This window comes from Oculina patagonica, chromosome 5, assembly GCF_052425735.1.
Source record: "Oculina patagonica isolate OP01 chromosome 5, crgOcupat, whole genome shotgun sequence".
Taxonomy (NCBI): Eukaryota; Metazoa; Cnidaria; class Anthozoa; order Scleractinia; family Oculinidae; genus Oculina; species Oculina patagonica.
The window spans coordinates 33,325,511-33,345,167 of NC_135762.1; the positions used below are offsets into that span (position 1 = coordinate 33,325,511).

A 19,657-nucleotide genomic window follows, 5' to 3' on the forward strand; every position below is an offset into this window, starting at 1 on the left:
TTGATCGAGCAGTCACGCGGCAGTCACGCAGCATTTATTTCTCGACTTACATATAATTTATTTAATAAAAAGTAAAGAATTTATACTACAAAACTACTCTCCAGTTTTATTGAAAATATTAAAGAGTGTTTTAAAATGGAATCAACACAGAAACGCACTCTCTGCCTCTGGAATCCCACCTACCGATTTCTTCTTACTGCCGTGACATGCGGTGACAAACACGACAGCAGTCACGCACCCCTTTCATCAATGTTCTACTGTCAGTGTGGCGATGTCAACGTCCAATAACTTCGCCATAATCGTCGCCTTATTTATTTTAAACTCTTTTTATACCTTTCTAACAGAAGTAACAGCTTTACAACCTCATATTCTGCTTATACTTGTTGACGATTTGGGATGGAGTGATGTAGGATTTCACGGATCGAAAATACAGACACCCAATGTTGACAAACTGGCAAGTAAAGGTGTTATTCTTGACAATTATTATGTGCAACCTTATTGTACACCTACACGGGGCTCGATAATGACAGGGCGCTATCCAATACATACTGGTGAGTACACTTCACTTTCTCGCTTCTGTATGTCCTTGTCCCCAAGGAGAGAAATGGGCCGGGGGTAGATATACCGTAGAATTCCGGTTATAAGCCCTGGGCTTATACAACTTCGTAAGGGGTTTTGGGTGGGCTTATAAGCGGAGGGGCTTATATCCGGGAGGGCTTATAAGCGGAATGAAAAAAAACGTTTTGAAACGAGCCACGGGTGTGTTGATGGAAATACGTTTTTTTAGTTAAAAACGCATAATAAAGCAACATTTAGCCCTGTTCAGTACTGTCGTCCGGTAGGGGGGGGCTTATATCCGGGGGGGCTTATAATCGGATGTATTTTTTTGTTTCCAGGATGATGGGCCTATAACCGGGGGGGGCTTATAAGCGGGGGGGCTTATAACCGGAATTTTACGGTAGCTGATGGTTTTGTTACTGATCTAGCCTTCTCGGTTTTAAAACACTACCAGATCTACCAATACCACCTAAAGCATTGTGTGAAGATTCCCCCCGCCCCCTCCCCTACAACTGCCCGTTCCTTCCTACGGGACCGAGCTCATACCATGCATTGACTAGCCTGCGTTGCAGACGAACACACCAGGCTATGCATTGACCTTTCAGTGAAATTCCTTCAGTTGACCTTGGAGTCAATATTAGTCCCATTAGTTTACACATCTTGATCATTGTTTGTTTGGTTGGTTGAGCAGGAGGGCATTTTGCGTGCGCATGCGTCGATATGGGCTAGTGCGCACGACAGAGAAGTTCTGCTATCGATTGTTTACATATTTTTCACAATTTATGGCCTTATTTTCAGCTCAAAATAAAAGGTGTTTTAAGTTTTATTTGCTGTATACGATACTAAGAGTCCTTGCTTTATCTTCTGACAACAACAAGCATACTTTGGTGTCGGCGTGCCGTTTATCTGATCGACTTTGGCTATGTGTATTAAACATTGCGCGTGGACAAAATGGCGACCGAATGTCGAGAACCTAAATACCTTGCCCATGTTTTTTAATAGCTGGGAGATCTAAACGGACAAAGCGCTACGGCAACTTAGTACTAAAATATAAAACAGCAGTTTTAACTATACGATGTTATAATCAAGTATCCCGGGTTTGAGCGAGTGGTCATGATTTTGTTCAGATTTTTCATAAAACTGCAATTTCATCGTTCTCACGATGCAAAAATCTCAAAATCTAACCTTGATCTCCAGCGTCTACCAATGATATTTGGAGCCTGAAGTACTTGAACTATTGTCTAATGCTGCGAAGGTAGCGTTAAAAAATGGTCTATTGTGGTAATTTTTAGCTTTCTTTAACGTACGTTCTCGCTGGTTTATTCTAACAGAGAAACTATCGTTCGTGATTATTTCCTTAAACTTAAGCATTGGTCAAAATAACTTCACATTTCGATGTACCACAATTATTCCGTTGAACAAAAAAAAATTACTGAGATCGGTCTTAATTTTAAAGTGTTATGGTAATTCTTTGCTGGTAGACTATTTGTTTACATTTTACTATGTTAATTAGTACATTTTTGGCTCCTTTATCAAAATCTAGCCTTGATCACCAGTCAAAAAATAGCATGAAACGAACAAGCGATATATATATTTTTCAGAAACGTTCTAATAACTGCTGCATAAAATGTCTTAAGAAATAATTTTTAACTATAAACAATGTTATTTTCAAATTTTCATTCAACGTTTGTTTCTTTAAGATTGATGTTCATTTTGTTATAACGACTGTTCTACTTCTGTGTCGCCTAAATGTGTTTTAAAGAACTGCAGTTCTTGTTCCAGGAAACTCTGTTTGCCAGTCGAGGGCAAGTTGGCTTTGCTTTAGAGTCATCAGTGAGCCGCATTATCATGTGCAGAACACCCAAACATGTCTTTCCCCTCAGGGAAAACCCTTTTCTTTGGTGGCCGTCCCTTTAGGCAAAAAAATCTCCCGACAAGCTATAATATTGCTCGCACTCTGCCTGTATTACAGCAATTGATTTGAGTGAAGTTTTGATCCTAATATATCACACTCACACTCACTCCTAATATATCACACTTTACGGCCTGTTTGATTTTTGTCGGTGAAGGCTTTCCTACCTGTCCCACATATTTTCCCATTATTTGCAACAACGATCCCGAAGCAGGCCAGAAAATCTGCTTTATAAGAGCCTTGCCACACACAAAACACTTTTTCTTAGCAAAATTTACGTCTATATTAAATTATGTGACGATAAACAGTACAAAAAACAAAGTTTGAATCTTCCGCGCCATTTTTATTCCCAAGATCACGCGGTCTTTGTACAGCGGTTGCACGCATGCGCCCGCAAAATGCCCTCCTGCTGGTTGGTTGGTGGTTGTTTCACAGTCCCTGGCAGGAATAGAGGGGAGGAGGGGGTGTTGTGTGAAGATGTAACCTGTGTTTTAAATAATGTAATTTCCTATTCTTTTAACAGGTCTTCAGCACAGAGCGATTCTTTGTTTAACTCCCTTTGGCCTGCCTCTTAAATTTTCCATTTTGCCTGAGAAGCTAAGAGAAGTAGGTAAGCAGCAAAGAACTGTAGGTCATCACCACCTCACAGATGAGACATCTTTTCTGACTTTGGCATAATTCTCTCCAGTCTCCAGTCCCCAGTCTTGTTATGCCCACCAGCTAGCTGATTTGTAGTCTGCAAGGCAGGCTTACATGGGAGGTGGGTTGGCCTAATGGTTAGTGCACCAGACTATGGACAAAACATTTCAGGTTCGAGTCCTGACCAGGGTCACTATGTTGTGTTCTTGTGTTCTTGTTGTGTTCTTGGGCAAGACACTTTACTCTCATAAAAAGAAGTAATGCTGGGGGGGGGGGGGGTACCCTGTGATGGACTAGCCCCCCATCCAGGGGGGTAGAAATATTTCTAGCTGCTTAATGCTAAGGAAACCGAGATAAGCTCCAGCAGTATGTGCCACTTTGGCTCGAATCGAAGCTGCCCTTTTTTAAGGCAGGCTCACATTTGGGGTCTTACATGTGAGCACTACATTATGATGAACAAAGTACGCTGCGAGGACGCTGTATAGTGGGTTGGAAGAAGGGAGACTACTGCCGGTTCCTTCCATTTCCTCACATGCGAGGCTCAAACTAATGAGCCTGTAGCAGCTAGCTCATTTTTCATTTTAAAATAACTATTTCTTGCTCTTTTTTAAGCCCCAACCCTCCCCACTCACCTCTTCAAAAAGGCAAATTATAAGCCCCCTTCCCTCCCCTCTGGGCTTCTTATTGAACAGCTTCTTACTGCTTGAGAAGCTTGTGTTGTTCAATGGGAAGGGTTTGGGGTTTGCTGCTGATAAGTGGTGGTGTTCCTCGCCAGTAATTAGTTTATCTCAAACAATCCTGTACCTTCAGGTTACAGTACCCATCTTGTTGGAAAGTGGCACCTAGGACACTACACATCTGCCAGTACACCAACACACAGAGGCTTCGACTCCTTCTTTGGATTTTACAACTATGGACATGATCACTTTGACCACACCCATGAGGGCTTCTTAGACTTATTCAGAGGAGACAAAGTGGCTAGAGAATACAGTGGACAATACTCCACCCATCTTTATGTAAAGGTGAATTACATCAGTGGCCTTGTCTCGGTGCCCAGGTGGGAGGGGACTCGCATATGAAAGGGATGTCCAGGGATGGTCGTCGTCTCGCTTAGGGGTGTAAATTTCGGATTTTTGGTCTCACTTAGGGTGTTCCAGGAAAAATGCATATATTTTTAGCTATAATTGTATTGTTAAGGGCTGCATACAAAGAAATTTACAAATATAAATTCCACACTTAGTTTTTTTGGTATCTTTTAGCGATCAAGAAAAGCTTGAGCCACACCCAGATTGGTCTCTTTTAGGGGTTCTTTTCAAAATTTCCAACAAGCTTCCCTGTCCCTTTCGTATGCGAGCTGGGTCTCAGTGTATCAGTAATGTAGTAGCTGCTGCTTTGTTTGCATGTTTGTTTTCTTTTCGTGGACAGTGAGTTGATTAATTGGCACATCATTGCTGTATCCATGGTGTGTGATCTTCTCAGGGTGGATTGACATGCGTCGGTGTTGTACACTGTCGGTTATAAGCATTGACAGAACCTAAGCTGATTTAGCAAGGCAATGCAGTTCAAAAGAGGATGTGATGCCTTGGAAAATATGCTGGACACTGAGCTTCTGGTGCTCAGGCTTCACTGCATTTTGCTGTGCAGGGTTTTATGTTGCAATGTAGAACACCAAACTTGTCCCCAGAGCCAGTGCTTTTCTTTTGTTTAGGGCAAAAACGCGGACTCTTGCCTCTTGCCAAGTCCAAATTTTTGAGCATGCGCAAAGTGCTCATTACCGATTGTCAGCCAATCAGCTTTGAGCGGACCTGTGGGCGGAATAAATGCTGAGTCTGCGCACAACGACCGGAAGTCTTTGAATCGCGGATTTTTAAATTGGACTTTGCCAGAGTCCGTGTTCTTGGTGCTGACCAAACGAAAAGCGGGCTGTAGGGGGACGAGATTGTGTAGACCACGACAAGTCGGTGTCCTTAATTTTTCTCAGGGCCAATTGAGTAGGTGAGTACGCGAGAAAGTTATTCTGCACGAGGGACTTCAGACAAAGCTAGAGCGTTTGACTTTTTTACGGCCGAGTGTAGTGTACTAGGAGGAGCAACGCGACGGCTAAAATCAACAACTGCTCGATGGCGGCCATGTGCTCAACTCGCTGGTTTTAATCCCATAATGCAACTCAATACAAATATACGTCACGCATACATTACGCATACATTACATCTTTTCCTCCCTTAGTTCAGAAACAGTCCCTTCAAAAAAACTCAACAGATTGTTTCATAATGTCTCAATGTAAACATCAACTGATTGTTCCATAATGTCTCAACGTAAACATCAACTGATTGTTCCATAATGTCTCAATGTCCTTAGAAAATCACAGACTTGTTAACAAATTGAAATCTTAACAATGTTCACACAGTCACGTAATCCTTGAGATACTCTGGAGCTCTCCTAGAACGCTGAGACTTCCTAGACTGTGCCAGCGCTGGCATTGGTGGTTCTGCCTGAGGCCCTGGAATATGAACCTCTCCCTCTCTGCAAACTTCCTCAGTGGATGCACTCTCGTCCCCCACTTTTACTTTGGAAAACACACGGTTTTGCTCCGCAGGCGTGGTTGATTCAGGCAAGTCATCGTCCTCAATATCAATAGTGGGCACACCATGTCGTTTAAGGAGGTGATCCACATGTCGACGAGCCACCACCCCGTCTTCATACTTGACTGTATACGATAGTGGGCCGGTTGTACTTTCAATGTGTGCATTCTTCCACTTCAACCCCGGGTTAAAATTCTTTACTAGTACGCTGTCTCCCTCAGCAAACTGTCGTTCTTTTCTTGTGTTGTCGTGCTGTCCCTTCTGTGACAGTTGTTGGGTCTCTACGCGTTGTCTTACATCTGGTCGAATGAGATCCAGACGGGTTCGCAGACGACGGTTGAACAGAAGTTCAGCTGGTGTCACTCCAGTAGTGGTCTGAGGTGTCGATCTATAGGCTAACAAGAACCTGCTAAGCTTGGTGTGCACGGTACCTCCGGATTCGTCCATTTTCTTCATCCCTTCTTTGAATATGCGGACAGACCGCTCTGCCAGGCCATTAGAGGAAGGATGCCGAGGAGCTGTTTTCACATGTAAGATGCCATTCCTAGCCATGAAGTCACCAAATTCTTCACTTGTATATCCAGAGCCATTGTCCGAGACCACCATTTCAGGTAATCCATGGGTGGCGAAAACCTGTCGGAGTTTCTCTATAGTAGCTGTCGCACTGGTACTGGATGTTGGGTAGACCTCAATCCACTTGCTGTATGCATCTACCACAATAAGAAACAACTGTCCCTTAAAGGGTCCTGCATGGTCGATGTGTATGCGGGACCAGGGCTTTTCAGGCCATTCCCAAGGATGGAGGGGTGCAGCAGCAGGTGCGGCGCTATGCAGCTGACATACTTCACATGACTTGACCATTTCCTCGATATCTGTGTCTAACCCTGGCCACCATAGGTAGCTGCGTGCCAGGTTCTTCATTCTCACCATTCCGGGGTGAGTAGCATGCAGGTCCTGCAAAAGCTGTCGCTGACCCTGAGCTGGAACAACCACACGGTTCCCCCACAAGATACATCCATTGTGTGTGCTTAATTCATCTCTTCTTACAAAGAATGGCTGCAAACTTCTATCGGGGCATTTATCACCCCAGCCCTGCTGAACTCTTCTAAAAACCTGTTGTAGCACTGGGTCTGAGGCTGTCCACTCTGCAATGTGATCTGCACACACTGGCATACCTTCCAGCCGCTCCAACAACAGTATAGTTTCACCGGGTATGGGTACCTGCACTACTGTGTCGGCCAAAGGTAAACGACTCAGACCATCAGCATTGCCATGTTTAGATCCCTCTCGGTATGTGAGGTCGTAGTCATAGCCTGCCAGAAGTAACGCCCACCTTTGAATTCTTGGTGATGCCATTGAGGGAACAGCTTTGTCTGCCTTAAACAGACCCAAAAGTGGCTTGTGGTCAGTAAAAATCTTGAACTTCTGTCCGTACAGATACTGATGAAACTTCTTGATTCCAAATATCACAGCAGCTCCCTCCTTATCCAGTTGAGCATAGTTTCGTTCTGCTGGTGATAGGGTCCTTGATGCATACGAAATAGGCCTTTCCTCCCCATTGATAATGTTAGAGAGCACTGCTCCCAGTCCGTATGGTGAGGCATCACAGGACAACACAAGTTCCTTGCTTGAGTCATAATGGACTAACAAATCTGATGAACTTAACATGTTCTTAGCCTGAGTAAAAGCTTCCACCTGTCTTTTACCCCAAGTCCATTTGCAGTCTTTGGCAAGGAGTTCATGCAAGGGGGCCAATACAGTGGCCAGATTTGGCAAATAACAGGCATAGTAGTTTAACATTCCCAGAAAGGCCTGAAGTTCCTTGACATTTGTAGGTGCAGGCGCCTCGTGGATCGCTCTTACTTTGCTGTCTACGGGTTGAATGCCGTCGCTGTTGATGCGATGCCCCAAATAAACCACCTCGTTCCGTAGAAAGACACACTTCTTCAGCTTTAAGCGCACGCCTGCCTTAGTTAATCGTGCCAGGACTTCCTTTAAATGTTTCAGGTGGTCGTGTCTTGTCTTGCCTGTCACGAGGATATCATCAATCCTGACAACAACTTGTGGTAGTCCTTGAAGGAGGCTTTCAATGGTGCGTTGAAAAATTCCTGGGGCCGAAGAAATGCCGTACGGGAGACGATTGTATCTGAAGAGACCCTTGTGGGTGTTGATGGTTGTAAAACCTTTAGACTCCTCATCTAACTCCAGCTGTTGGTACGCTTGGCTTAAATCCAGCTTTGTGAATTCTTTGCCCCCTCCTAAGGTTGCATACAGATCTTCAATCTTGGGAATGGGGTAGTTGTCTAACTTGGCTGCTTGATTGATCGTTTGCTTGTAGTCCCCACAAATTCTGATGGTACCATCCTCTTTGACAATGGGGACAATGGGTGTGGCCCATTCTGAGAATTCAACTGTTTCTATTGTCCCTTCTTTAACAAGTCGATCCAATTCCAGTTCAATTTTCTCACGCAGAGCATAAGCTACAGGCCTAGCTTTAAGGTATCGTGGCTTCTCAGAAGGATCGATGTAGATTTTCGCCTTCACTCCCTCGACTTTCCCCAGACCCTCTTGGAAAATGGAGGAATGTGTCTCTAAAATTTCATTCAAGTCTTTATCCATGGTAGTTAAATTGAAAATCTCACTCCAATTTAATGTCAGATGTGAAAGCCAGTTACGCCCCATAAGGCATGGACCCTCTCCACTGATAATCACAGCTGGTAAAACACTCTTAGACCCATTGTACTCGACTTCTAGCTCACATTCCCCCACTACAGGTATGACTTCCCCTGTATAGGTGGTACGCAGTACTGTATTCACAGCGTTAAGTTTCAACACCCTTTCCTGCTGGGACAACTGGCGAAATGTTTTCTCATTGATAACAGTTGTAGATGCCCCAGTGTCAATTTCCATATTCACTTTCATGCCATTAACTACCACTGTTACTTTGTACGGATTATGGCCACCACTTGAACTAACACAAAACAACTGGCCATAAACATCTTCCTCATCCCCAGCATGCTCATCATAAACATTAACAACCTCTTCTAACTGGTGTAAGTTACCTGACCTCTGTTGACCCGGGTGCCTACTTTGATCACTTCTGTTCGGTTGAAATCCTTGTCTCTCACCTCTGGACGGACTTCTGGTGCGATTTGGACATCTGTCAGCAATATGGCCTCTTTGTTTGCAATAGTAACAGTTCAGTTCCTTAAACCTACATGTTTGTGCACTATGATTCCCTCCGCACCTAAAACCCAGAGCTTTGTTTGGTGTGCGTCGATCATCTGCCCATTTCTTTGCAGCTTTTGTTCCATCGGCTTGCATCGTGACCTGATTTACCACCTCTGACAACTTCGCCTCCTGCAGCACAGCCATATTTTGCGTAGTGATTTCCATTGATGTTGCAATTTCGAAAGCCTTCTGAAATGTTAATTCCTTTTCCACAAGAAGGCGTCGCTGTATTTTCTCATCCTTAATTCCACAAACAATTCTGTCCCGTAGCATAGTCTCAAGGGTATCATTGTACCCACAATGTTCAGCCAAATTCCTAAGCGCCGCCACAAAATCTGCCACTGATTCTCCTTCGTTGCGAAAACGGTTGTTGAACTTAAACCTTTGTACAATTTCCGACGGTTTCGGAGCCGAATGATCCTGTATCAGCTTAACCAGGTCTTGATACGACTTTTCTCCCGGTTTGACAGGTGCCAAAAGGTCACACATTAATTTGTACACTTTACTTCCACATACGCTTAGCAGTATCGCTCGCCTTTTCGCCTTGTCGCCTGCGGTCTCATCGCCGATACCGTTCGCCTCAAAATAATGTCCAAGTCGTTCCGTATAATGCTCCCACGTTTCCGCCGTCTCTTCGAATGCCTCCACTCGGCCAAATAAAGTCGCCATCACGTTTCCTCGTCGCCAAATGTAGTGTACTAGGAGGAGCAAATCAACAACTGCTCGATGGCGGCCATGTGCTCAACTCGCTGGTTTTAATCCCATAATGCAACTCAATACAAATATACGTCACGCATACATTACGCATACATTACACCGAGTAACTGTTGAGGTGTCAGTTTCATATTGTCGTAAACTCCGTCTTGAAATACCCTAAGAAAAAAGAGGGCCTACTCGTAGTCCGGCTGCTAGCACGTTCATCGGGATCTTGGTTGACGAAATGATAGCCTGCGTAAATGTGTGTGTGCTAAATGACGCGTTCGTCGGTAGCGCATAGCGTGCCGTGATGTGTCATCTGATATGTGGCAGTTTGTCGGTATACAAGTCTTATGCCCATACGGGTGGTGTCAGTAGTGTGTCGTTTGACCACATTGTTGGAAGACTAAGAAATTTGATGTGTTGCGCTTTTTTCTTCGTTTTAGGAAGCTCAAAGAATTGTTTCAGACCATGACTCCTCCAAGCCGCTCTTTCTAAACATGGCATTTGAGAATGTTCACGATCCAATACAGGCTCCAGAAGAATATCTGAACAAGTACAGCTTTATAAAAGACAAAGATAGGAGAGGCTACGCTGCCATGATGGACGTGGTTGATGAAGCCATTGGAAAAATAACTACTGCGTTTAAAGAGAAAGGGTAATAGTTTCACTTCTCTGAAGGCCAGAGGTACACATTTGTTTTGAAAGTTACTAGGCAACTACAGCGGAAAAACAATTTACTAGCTTCGGCATCATGTCTGGAATGAATATTCCTACAACCATAGTTTTGTCTTAAGAATTTCTGTTTGCTCAAGCGATCTCGTACGTTCTGGCTCCCTTTCTCCTTAAAAAAATTCTCTATGAATGTGAGTCGCGAAGTGCAAACAAAGTCGTATTCACTAGGTGTGCTAACCGAACGGAACACAAAAAAACATCAGTTCAAAGACGATTTCTGACAAATAAATTTCAAAAGTGAGTCGTGATTTCATCGCTTAAGGCCCAGTAAAACGAGCAACCTTTTTAGTGCAGAATGCACTATTGTGATGGTTTGGTGGGTTGGCGTTTGCTAAACCCCTCAGGCGCTAAAGCACTATGGTGTAAACTTTTAATCACCAATTAATTAATTAATATCAATTAATTAATTATTTCTGTAAAGGGGGGAGGGGATGGAGAGCACCTGACCGTGTGCCCTTGGTAAATCGGGGAGTACATTACGATACTTATAATTGAAGAACTCAAGGTATATATTTGTTTCAGAAAGCACTATGCTCTCCTTGTGGTACAATTCTTTCTGGAAAAAATATTTTGTGCTAAACGCATGCGCAGATCAGTCTACAACACGAACATTGCGTTTTTCTTCTGCAGAAGGATTCGTGTAGACTCCGTGGCCCCAAGTTAAAACCACAAATTAATTGAATTAGACACTAAGGGTGCGTTTCTTTGGGAAAAATCCAAATCCGGATTCTTGATCCAAAAACGGATTTTGCGTTTCTTTACCTATATCCGAAAATGGATTAATCTTGGATCAATGATCTGAAGAATCCACACTTCGAGTGGATACATCAGATCGTATCTGAATCCGGATTTTTAGGATTCATGATCCGTGCGTTTCTTTGGGAAAGGATTCGAAAAAAGTACCTTGGCCCAGCGGTCTTTGCTGTGAAAATACAGGTTCGCTCTTTGTAAACACTGCCATACGGAAAGTTTTAGGCGGTTATTTCGATCAAAATACAAAAATATTTCACGATAAAAGGAAACGGTAGCTTCAGATAGGTATGTAGTATCATTTTAAACGGGATACAGATTTTCTAGAACAGCCACTGTGTGCCTACGGAAGTTGTATCCTTTTGAAATTGTGAAATTTGCACTGATCATTTCGCAATCATTCTTCGCGCTCAGATGCTTTCTCGCCACATTGTGCTTAACGCTAAAAAGATCTACTTCGACGTGTGGTTTTTGTAAAAAATTTTGTATGCTTAAATTATTTTAGCTAGGATACATTCGACGAAAAATAAATTTGTGCTGATATTTTATGTTCTGTGCGAAATGTGTTTACCGGGTTGTCATGGCAAAAAATCCGTTTTCGGATTCTTCGTTTCTTTGGGAGCAAAGTATCCGTGTGATCTGAGATCAATGATCCAATTTTGGATTTTCCCAAAGAAACGCACCCTAAGGCGTCATAGCAGTTCATGTGAAATAATTCTTAAAATGGCAACGCTGTTTTCTTAGAAAAGGTGATCTAGCATCTCATAATTAATTGATAATATCTGTGTTATAATCAATGTCGCCTTGTTTGCAGAAAATAAATCACGTTACCATATCATCATGTTACATCCGTTTTCGACAAAAACAAAAGTGTAATGTTACATGTTTTTGACAAAAACAAAAGTATCTCGTTTGCTGTTTCAATATCAAACTGAAATTCAAGCTATCGAAAATTAAAATAACAGGGACGTGTTTAGAAATTTTGTATTAAAGCCTAACGTGGTGTGCTTTTCAATGCGGTTGAATTCCTGTAGAATCCGTGGCGTTAATTTAATTAGGCATCACAGCGATCTGCGAGAAAAACAACAATATCATGTTACATCCGTCAGTTCCTTTCCTTTGATTTGTTTTCCATCGGTTGAACTAGCCTCCGTTTTATTTTGTAAAACCTCTGCCGCTTTAGTGTTTAACATGCTTTCGTGACGGTTCCGACATTTCTTGAAAGAAATCTTCACACTACGTGCTTCTCGGCTTCATGCTTGAGTGAGCGTGTGACGTGTTCACCAGACCGTGGTGAGAGCATGATCTGGTGCACGAAATGCTTTAGCGACAATTTCGGGGAAAAAGCCGCAATTTTTAGCGACAATTTCGGGGGAAAAGTCGCAATTTCGACATTTTATGCTTTGTAATTAATAGTTTGTGCTCTGCTCGTGTACTGTTCTGAAAATTTGTATTTTTTTAGGTCTTTTTAGTGCAGAATGCACTATTGTGATGGTTTGTTGGGGCTGTCGTCCGCTAAACCCCTAAAGCGCTATGGTGTAAACTTTAATAGTCAATTAATTAATTAATATCAATTAATTAATTATTTCTTGTGAAGGGGGTGGGGGTGGGGAGCACCTGACCGTACCCCTAGGTAAAATCTGGAGCACATCTACGTTACTTTCATAAGAAGATCTCAAACGTATATATTTGTTTCAGAAAACCCTTTGCTCTCCTTGTGGTACTACTCAACGTAATTTACACCAAACGCATGCGCAGATTAGTCTACGTTGTTTTCTGGAACTATCATGAACATCGCTTGTATTGCGTGTTTGCGGTAGGCTTCCTGCAGACTTCTTGGCGCCAAGTAAAAACCGCAAATTAATTAAATTAGATTTTGAGACTTTCACATCGCTTTCGTAATTAGGTATGCAAAAACTTGCACCGGGATTTTCGGCGTGAACACCTGATAACCAGGAAACAAATATCCTAGCTGTACTGCGTTTTAAAAAACCTGTCGAAAAATATGTTTTTTGATTAGATTTGTTTCTTTAGTTTTTGAGAATCGTCTTTCGTGCAGTCTAAACCGTAACTTAATTAAATTAAACAAATGTCATCGATGCCGCCGTAAAACAAACAAAAAACAAAAGTTTCATGTTATCGCATTTTCAAGGAAGACAAAAGTATTTTGTTACAAACGAACAAAAGTGTCGTGATACGTTTAGCAGGAGGGCATTTTGCGTGCGCATGCGTCGATATGGGCTAGTGCGCACGACAGAGAAGTTCTGCTATCGATTGTTTACATATTTTTCACAATTTATGGCCTAATTTTCAGCTCAAAATAAAAGATGTTTTAAGTTTTATTTGCTGTATACGATAATAAGAGTCCTTGCTTTATCTTCTGACAACAACAAGCATACTTTGGTGTCGGCGTGCCGTTTATCTGATCGACTTTGGCTGCGTGTATTAAACATTGCGCGTGGACAAAATGGCGACCGAATGTCGAGAACCTAAATACCTTGCCCATGTTTTTAATAGCTGGGAGATCTAAACGGACAAAGTGCTACGGCTACTTAGTACTAAAATATAAAACAGCAGTTTTAACTATACGATGTTATAATCAAGTATCCCGGGTTTGAGCGAGTGGTCATGATTTTGTTCAGATTTTTCATAAAACTGCAATTTCATCGTTCTCACGATGCAAAAATCTCAAAATCTAACCTTGATCTCCAGCGTCTACCGATGATATATGGAGCCTGAAGTACTTGAACTATCGTCTAATGCTGCGAAGGTAGCGTTAAAAAATGGTCTATGGTGGTAATTTTTAGCTTTCTTTAACGTACGTTCTCGCTGGTTTATTCTAACAGAGAAACTATCGTTTGTGATTATTTCCTTAAACTTAAGCATTGGTCAAAATAACTTCACATTTCGATGTACCACAATTATTCCGTTGAACAAGAAAAGAATTACTGAGATCGGTCTTAATTTTAAAGTGTTATGGTAATTCTTTGCTGGTAGACTATTTGTTTACATTTTACTATGTTAATTAGTACATTTTGGCTCCTTTATCAAAATCTAGCCTTGATCACCAGTCAAAAAATAGCATGAAACGAACAAGCGATATATATATTTTTCAGAAACGTTCTAATAACTGCTGCATAAAATGTCTTAAGAAATAATTTTTAACTATAAACAATGTTATTTTCAAATTTTCATTCAACGTTTGTGTCTTTAAGATTGATGTTCGTTCTGTTATAACGACTGTTTTACTTCTGTGTCGCCTAAATGTGATTTAAAGAACTGCAGTTCTTGTTCCAGGAAACCCTGTTTGCCAGTCGAGGGCAAGTTGGCTTTGCTAGAGTCATCAGTGAGCTGCATTATCATGTGCAGAACACCCAAACATGTCTTTCCCCTCAGGGAAAACCCTTTTCTTTGGTGGCCGTCCCTTTAGGCAAAAAATCTCCCGACAAGCTATAATATTGCTCGCACTCTGCCTGTATGACAGCAATTGATTTGATGTGAAGTTTTAATCCTAATATATCACACTCCAGTGCACGAATAAATGTTTTCCTCTTTTTATGGCCTGTTTGATTTTTGTCGGTGAAGGCTTTCCTACCTGTCCCACATATTTCCCCATTGTTTGCAACAACGATCCCGAAGCAGGCCAGAAAATCTGCTTTATAAGAGCCTTGCCACACAAAAAAACACTTTTTCTTAGCGAAATTTACGTCTATATTAAATTATGTGACGATAAACAGTACAAAAAACAAAGTTTGAATCTCCCGCGCCATTTTTATTCCCAAGATCACGCGGTCTTTGTACAGCGGTTGCACGCATGCGCCCGCAAAATGCCCTCCTGCTGATACGTTTGCAAAGATTAGCGTAAGGAACACCTGGGAAAGAATACAAGTAGCCTGTGAACAGTTTTTCCGAAAGTAAAATAAAGCAAATAAACACGAACATATATAAAACATCATACTTTCAATTGTTCCATATTGCATTCTGCACTTACCAAATCATCGAGATTTTTCTTTCAACTTGTCTCGCAACATTTCTTCATTACAAGTTGTAAAGTGTTGTTGCGCGTAATAACACGCCGTTTGGCAAGTTGCGGCAACATGTTGCACAAAGTTGAACTCATGTCTACTTCGCGTAACATGTTGCGGCAACTTGCAACACAGGAAGTAATACGCGCAACAACACTTAACAACTTGCAATGCACAGTGACGCAACAATGTTGCAAGACAAGTGAACGTTGCCCGTACTTGCCCGTGTTACTGGGCAGTTAACTCAGCTCGTGTTTTAAGTTACCTTCTGGTATGGACTTCATTTATTTTACTCTTACTTACCTATTTGATACTTTCTCTTCTGTTCTTAATAATCCAGGCTATGGAATGATACTCTTGTGATATTTAGTTCGGACAATGGAGGAGATCCTTTCTTCCGAGGCTTCAACTACCCCCTGCGTGGATACAAGAGAACACTATGGGAGGGTGGTGTGAGGGCGAGCGGTTTTGTTCACGGTCAGATGCTCAAGCGAAAAGGAGTGATATCACGTGACTTGATTCACGTAACTGATTGGTATCCAACTCTCATAAACTTAGCAGGTATTTGTTATGCTTTGACTTTCTTATTCATCTCATTTTTGCCGGAAGGAGTTCGGAAAAACCAGAGTGGGTGCTTAATTGATTAACAGTTCCGGGATAACAAAGAGAATGACATAGCCATGACGATGTCACTTTCTAACAACCAAAGATGTCTTTTAAAACTGGCCCTCGCACAAATTGACCAAGAAACCGAGTCTCTGACTCCCGATCATCCGCGCTTCCCCATCACAGCGTGAAAATAAAACTTTACCGTGGTGTAAAGCTCAAACAAAGCTGGCGTAAATTTGGAATTTATTTAGCTATACGCTGACTTTACATTTTTTAAAGCTGACCTTTATCCCAGCTTTACACTCAAGTATAAAATCAGATTAAGAGACTTCTTTACACCAACTTTAAATCACATTTACACACGGTAGTGTAAAGGTCGGTTTAACCACCTTTAACAACATTTAATTGATGGTGTAAAGTTGGTTATCCAACTTTACACCAGATTTAACCACCTTTAATTTCATGTAAATCCCATTTTTGTTTGTTTCCCAAAGTATGATAAAGTATATTTTGCAGGTACGCATTCCAACAAATACTTCATTTAGATGTCTGATTTTGGTAGGTGGTACAATGGACTCGCAGCCCATTCCAGTTGACGGCTATGACGTATGGGACACCATTTCTAATGGAGCACCTTCACCCAGGACGGAGATTCTCCTCAATATTGATCTCCCTGAAGAAAGGCCTGGCCTTTTACTGACGTATGACACGTGGTACACCGGAGCGGCAATTCGTGTTGGTGACATGAAGCTCTTAATGCACGTGCCCAATGCGACTTGGTACCAGGTTCCAGAAGAAGGCGGGATAGCTCCAGACATGGACGAAATTTGGGTTAGTACCAGTATTTACTTGAGCTTGCATTTCTATAATTCCATCCCACAGGGAACCCAACAGCTGTATTGCCGTACAAAAATCATTTTTCCGAGCTTTTGTGTGACTTTAAAGGGTATTGTAATTTATCAGAAAGGCCGTTTTCCAGGCGTGTGATAAAATAGACTCCAAGCCCCCGGTTGTTGTTCTCCGAGCAAATCAATTATTCCATTGAGACGCATAGTCGAACCTCTCCGTACGGACACCTCTCTATTATGGACAATCTCCGATGTCCCAACAAAATTCTCATATACTTTCTTTAGCAAAAAACCTTTATAACACGGACCCTCTCTAATACGAGCAACGGACACCAAATCTTGTCCCCAGGGAACAACTTCATGTAAACGTAACCTCAGGAGATGATATTTTGTGTTCGTAATGCAATTTTTTGTTTGTGGTTACAAAAATGCTTTATTCATCTTAGACATTTTCGGATTTGTGCTTAGTGTTAATTAAATTTTTTTACCTGCAGCATTGCGTTAAAGAACATTTCACGTTACTTAATACTTTAGGCTGTTAGTGAAGTCAAAAGTGACGTCATAGTGGTGACCTCTATAATACGGACACCTCTCTAATACAGACACTTTGCCCTGTCTCTTCGCTGTCCGTATTGGAGAGGTTCAACTGTAGTTGGTTTTGTTGATAGTGATTTAACGCAACATAGAAACGTGTTTAATCTTAAATGTGTCTCAAAACACGAGATGTATTCCTGATTGTAGCTTCCGACGCAGTTTAAAGGTTGTGCCAGAGTTGTGTTTGGAATTTATCTAACCTGCTATAAAATCCTCTTCCCCATTTAAAATCACACGCGAATTTACTTGTCTTTCTCTCTAGGATCAAAAGACAGACATCGTAGAATTGGCTCTCTTTAATGTTACCGCTGATCCGACTGAACGGCAAGACATAAGCCACAAGTATCCTGATATTGTGCGACGCTTGAGGGAACGTTTACATGAACATCAGAAAACCGCTGTCCCACCAGGAATCGTCCCAGAAGATGTCATGGCATTGGCTGTAGCCATGAAGAACAAGGCTTGGCTACCGTGGAGAGATACTTGCAAGGCATAATGATGAACGCTAGCATGTTTATTTTATTTTTAATTGAGGCATGAAGTATCGAACATTAGCAGTTAAATGGCCGATATTTAATATTAAGTGTATCATATATTTATTCATTGATCGTTAACTACAATTACCTTGAAAGTATAATTGCAAACTATTTCTGTCTGTAAAGCTTTTGCAGATCTAAGTCTAACTAGTTTGTAGCTTAATTATATTATTTGGTTACTCTCAAAGCTTGTTGTAGGATATTAAATTTTATCCGGAGAGCCACACAACATGCTTAACAAACTTAAAAGGATTTAACTCCTTAACAGCTTGCGGTGCGATGTGGAAGGGCTAAGTAAAAGGGAAGTTATCTTTAGAGAAGCCCAGCTTGAGAGAGATTTGTCGTTCAACGCATAATCGCTCAATCCCTCGAGGCTACTACCGAAATATTCGAATCCATACTGATGATGATGACGTATTATTATGAGGCGCCCATAATGGTTCTGATTGGTTGTTACTCGGTTGCGATAGCCAATCGGATTAGCTAGAGTTCCTTGCGGTTTGTTCGTCTTGCGTCTAAGACTGAGAGACGCGTTTTCTCCAGCTATTGTATACTTTATTTCACAACAGAAATATCTTAGTGTTCAATATGCGCCAGGTAAGGAATTTCAAATAAAACCCCCAGCAGTGTCTAGTGTTGGTATACAGTGAAGGTCCTATGAGACGCTCCCCTCCCCTTATTAGGGCTTAACGGGGACGTGCGGCCCGATACGGTTAAAAATTCAGTAAGGTGCAATAGAAATAGTTTTCAGTCTTTTTTTGTCTTGAACGAGGTATACATTAATTTCACCCCTTTTGTCTTAAACGGGGTATCTTTACATGGACCAATGTCAAGCAGGATAGGCTTTGAGCCTGCATAGATATAAATTTATACAAACTTAGCTGACTTACGTTGATTTCGGCATTATTGATACTTAGCTGAATTCACGATTACAACAAAGCCAGTGAGGTACTTGTTTATGTCTTAGACGGGGTATCAAAAATTTGCATTCCGTCTTAAACAGGGTAGGAAAATCAGAGGTTTGTGTCTTAAACAGGGTCAGGGTTTAGGAGGCCGGGACGCACCTTCCCCCGTTAGTTACACTGCAGTCATTTGACAGCAGTGTAACTTGTTCGTGTTCAAAGCCATGGGCACGTGTAGCGGGGACATGTAGCAGCAACAAAATCGCAATGTGTACACACGTAAGAAAATGTTGCTGCGTCGACATGTCCCCACGTGTGCGGGGACATTAAGAAGCTAAGAAATGCTTATCATCGGTTTTTGTTTTTGAAACCCGCCCATCAAAGAAATCACAGTCGAGTGCCACGACTATAGCTGGTACTGAATACGTTGTGTGACGTGTTTAGCTATTTTTGGTGCGTCCTGCATGCAGATATCACCCGCAAAATCTGCAGGAACGTACCATCTATTTTTCAGGTAAGCCACAAAAAGAAAAGAGAGAAAAAGGAAAAAAATCTGATTGTACAAACTTTAAAACATATGCTAACGGAATCTGGGAGGCTGTTCCACAGTTAGGGGGCGAAGTATCGCCACGATTTAAGTCCGTGCCTAGTGGTATCACCACGATTTAAGTCCGTGCCTAGAGGTATCACCCTCCTACTTCATCAGAATATATACCCTAGGTATATATTCTGATAAAGACGGACGGTTATGAAAGCAAAACTAGAGCCATGAACACGATTGGTCAGATTTCTTTCCGCTGGTCATGTAAAGCGAAGACTCTGGGTACGATATTTAATAGATTACTTCGGCTCGCAGCATTATTTGGTATATTGCAGGCAGCTAAGGCCGCATCTATAATAATTATTGACTCTCCTAAAACTCTATTTTCTCTCTCTGCATTGCATCGACGATTTCAGTCGCTTCCACATTGATTTTTTTGTTCATGGCTGCAATCGTCCGAATCGTCGATATATTGCAGAGAGAACAATAGGGTTTTACG

The 19,657-nt window shown here is 41.9% G+C and overlaps 1 protein-coding gene across 1 annotated transcript; it reads left to right on the forward strand.

Annotated features, from left to right (window-relative positions):
• The first annotated feature begins 237 nt into the window (after nt 1-237).
• Nucleotides 238-19,467, forward strand: LOC144653751 (arylsulfatase B-like). Its single transcript, XM_078513845.1, has 8 exons — nt 238-551; nt 2,994-3,080; nt 3,920-4,131; nt 10,065-10,276; nt 15,469-15,689; nt 16,300-16,568; nt 17,442-19,259; nt 19,382-19,467. The coding sequence occupies exons 1-7, from the start codon at nt 272-274 to the stop codon at nt 17,673-17,675; spliced, it is 1,515 nt and encodes a 504-aa protein (XP_078369971.1). The 5' UTR covers nt 238-271; the 3' UTR covers nt 17,676-19,259; nt 19,382-19,467.
• The last annotated feature ends 190 nt before the right edge of the window (nt 19,468-19,657 follow it).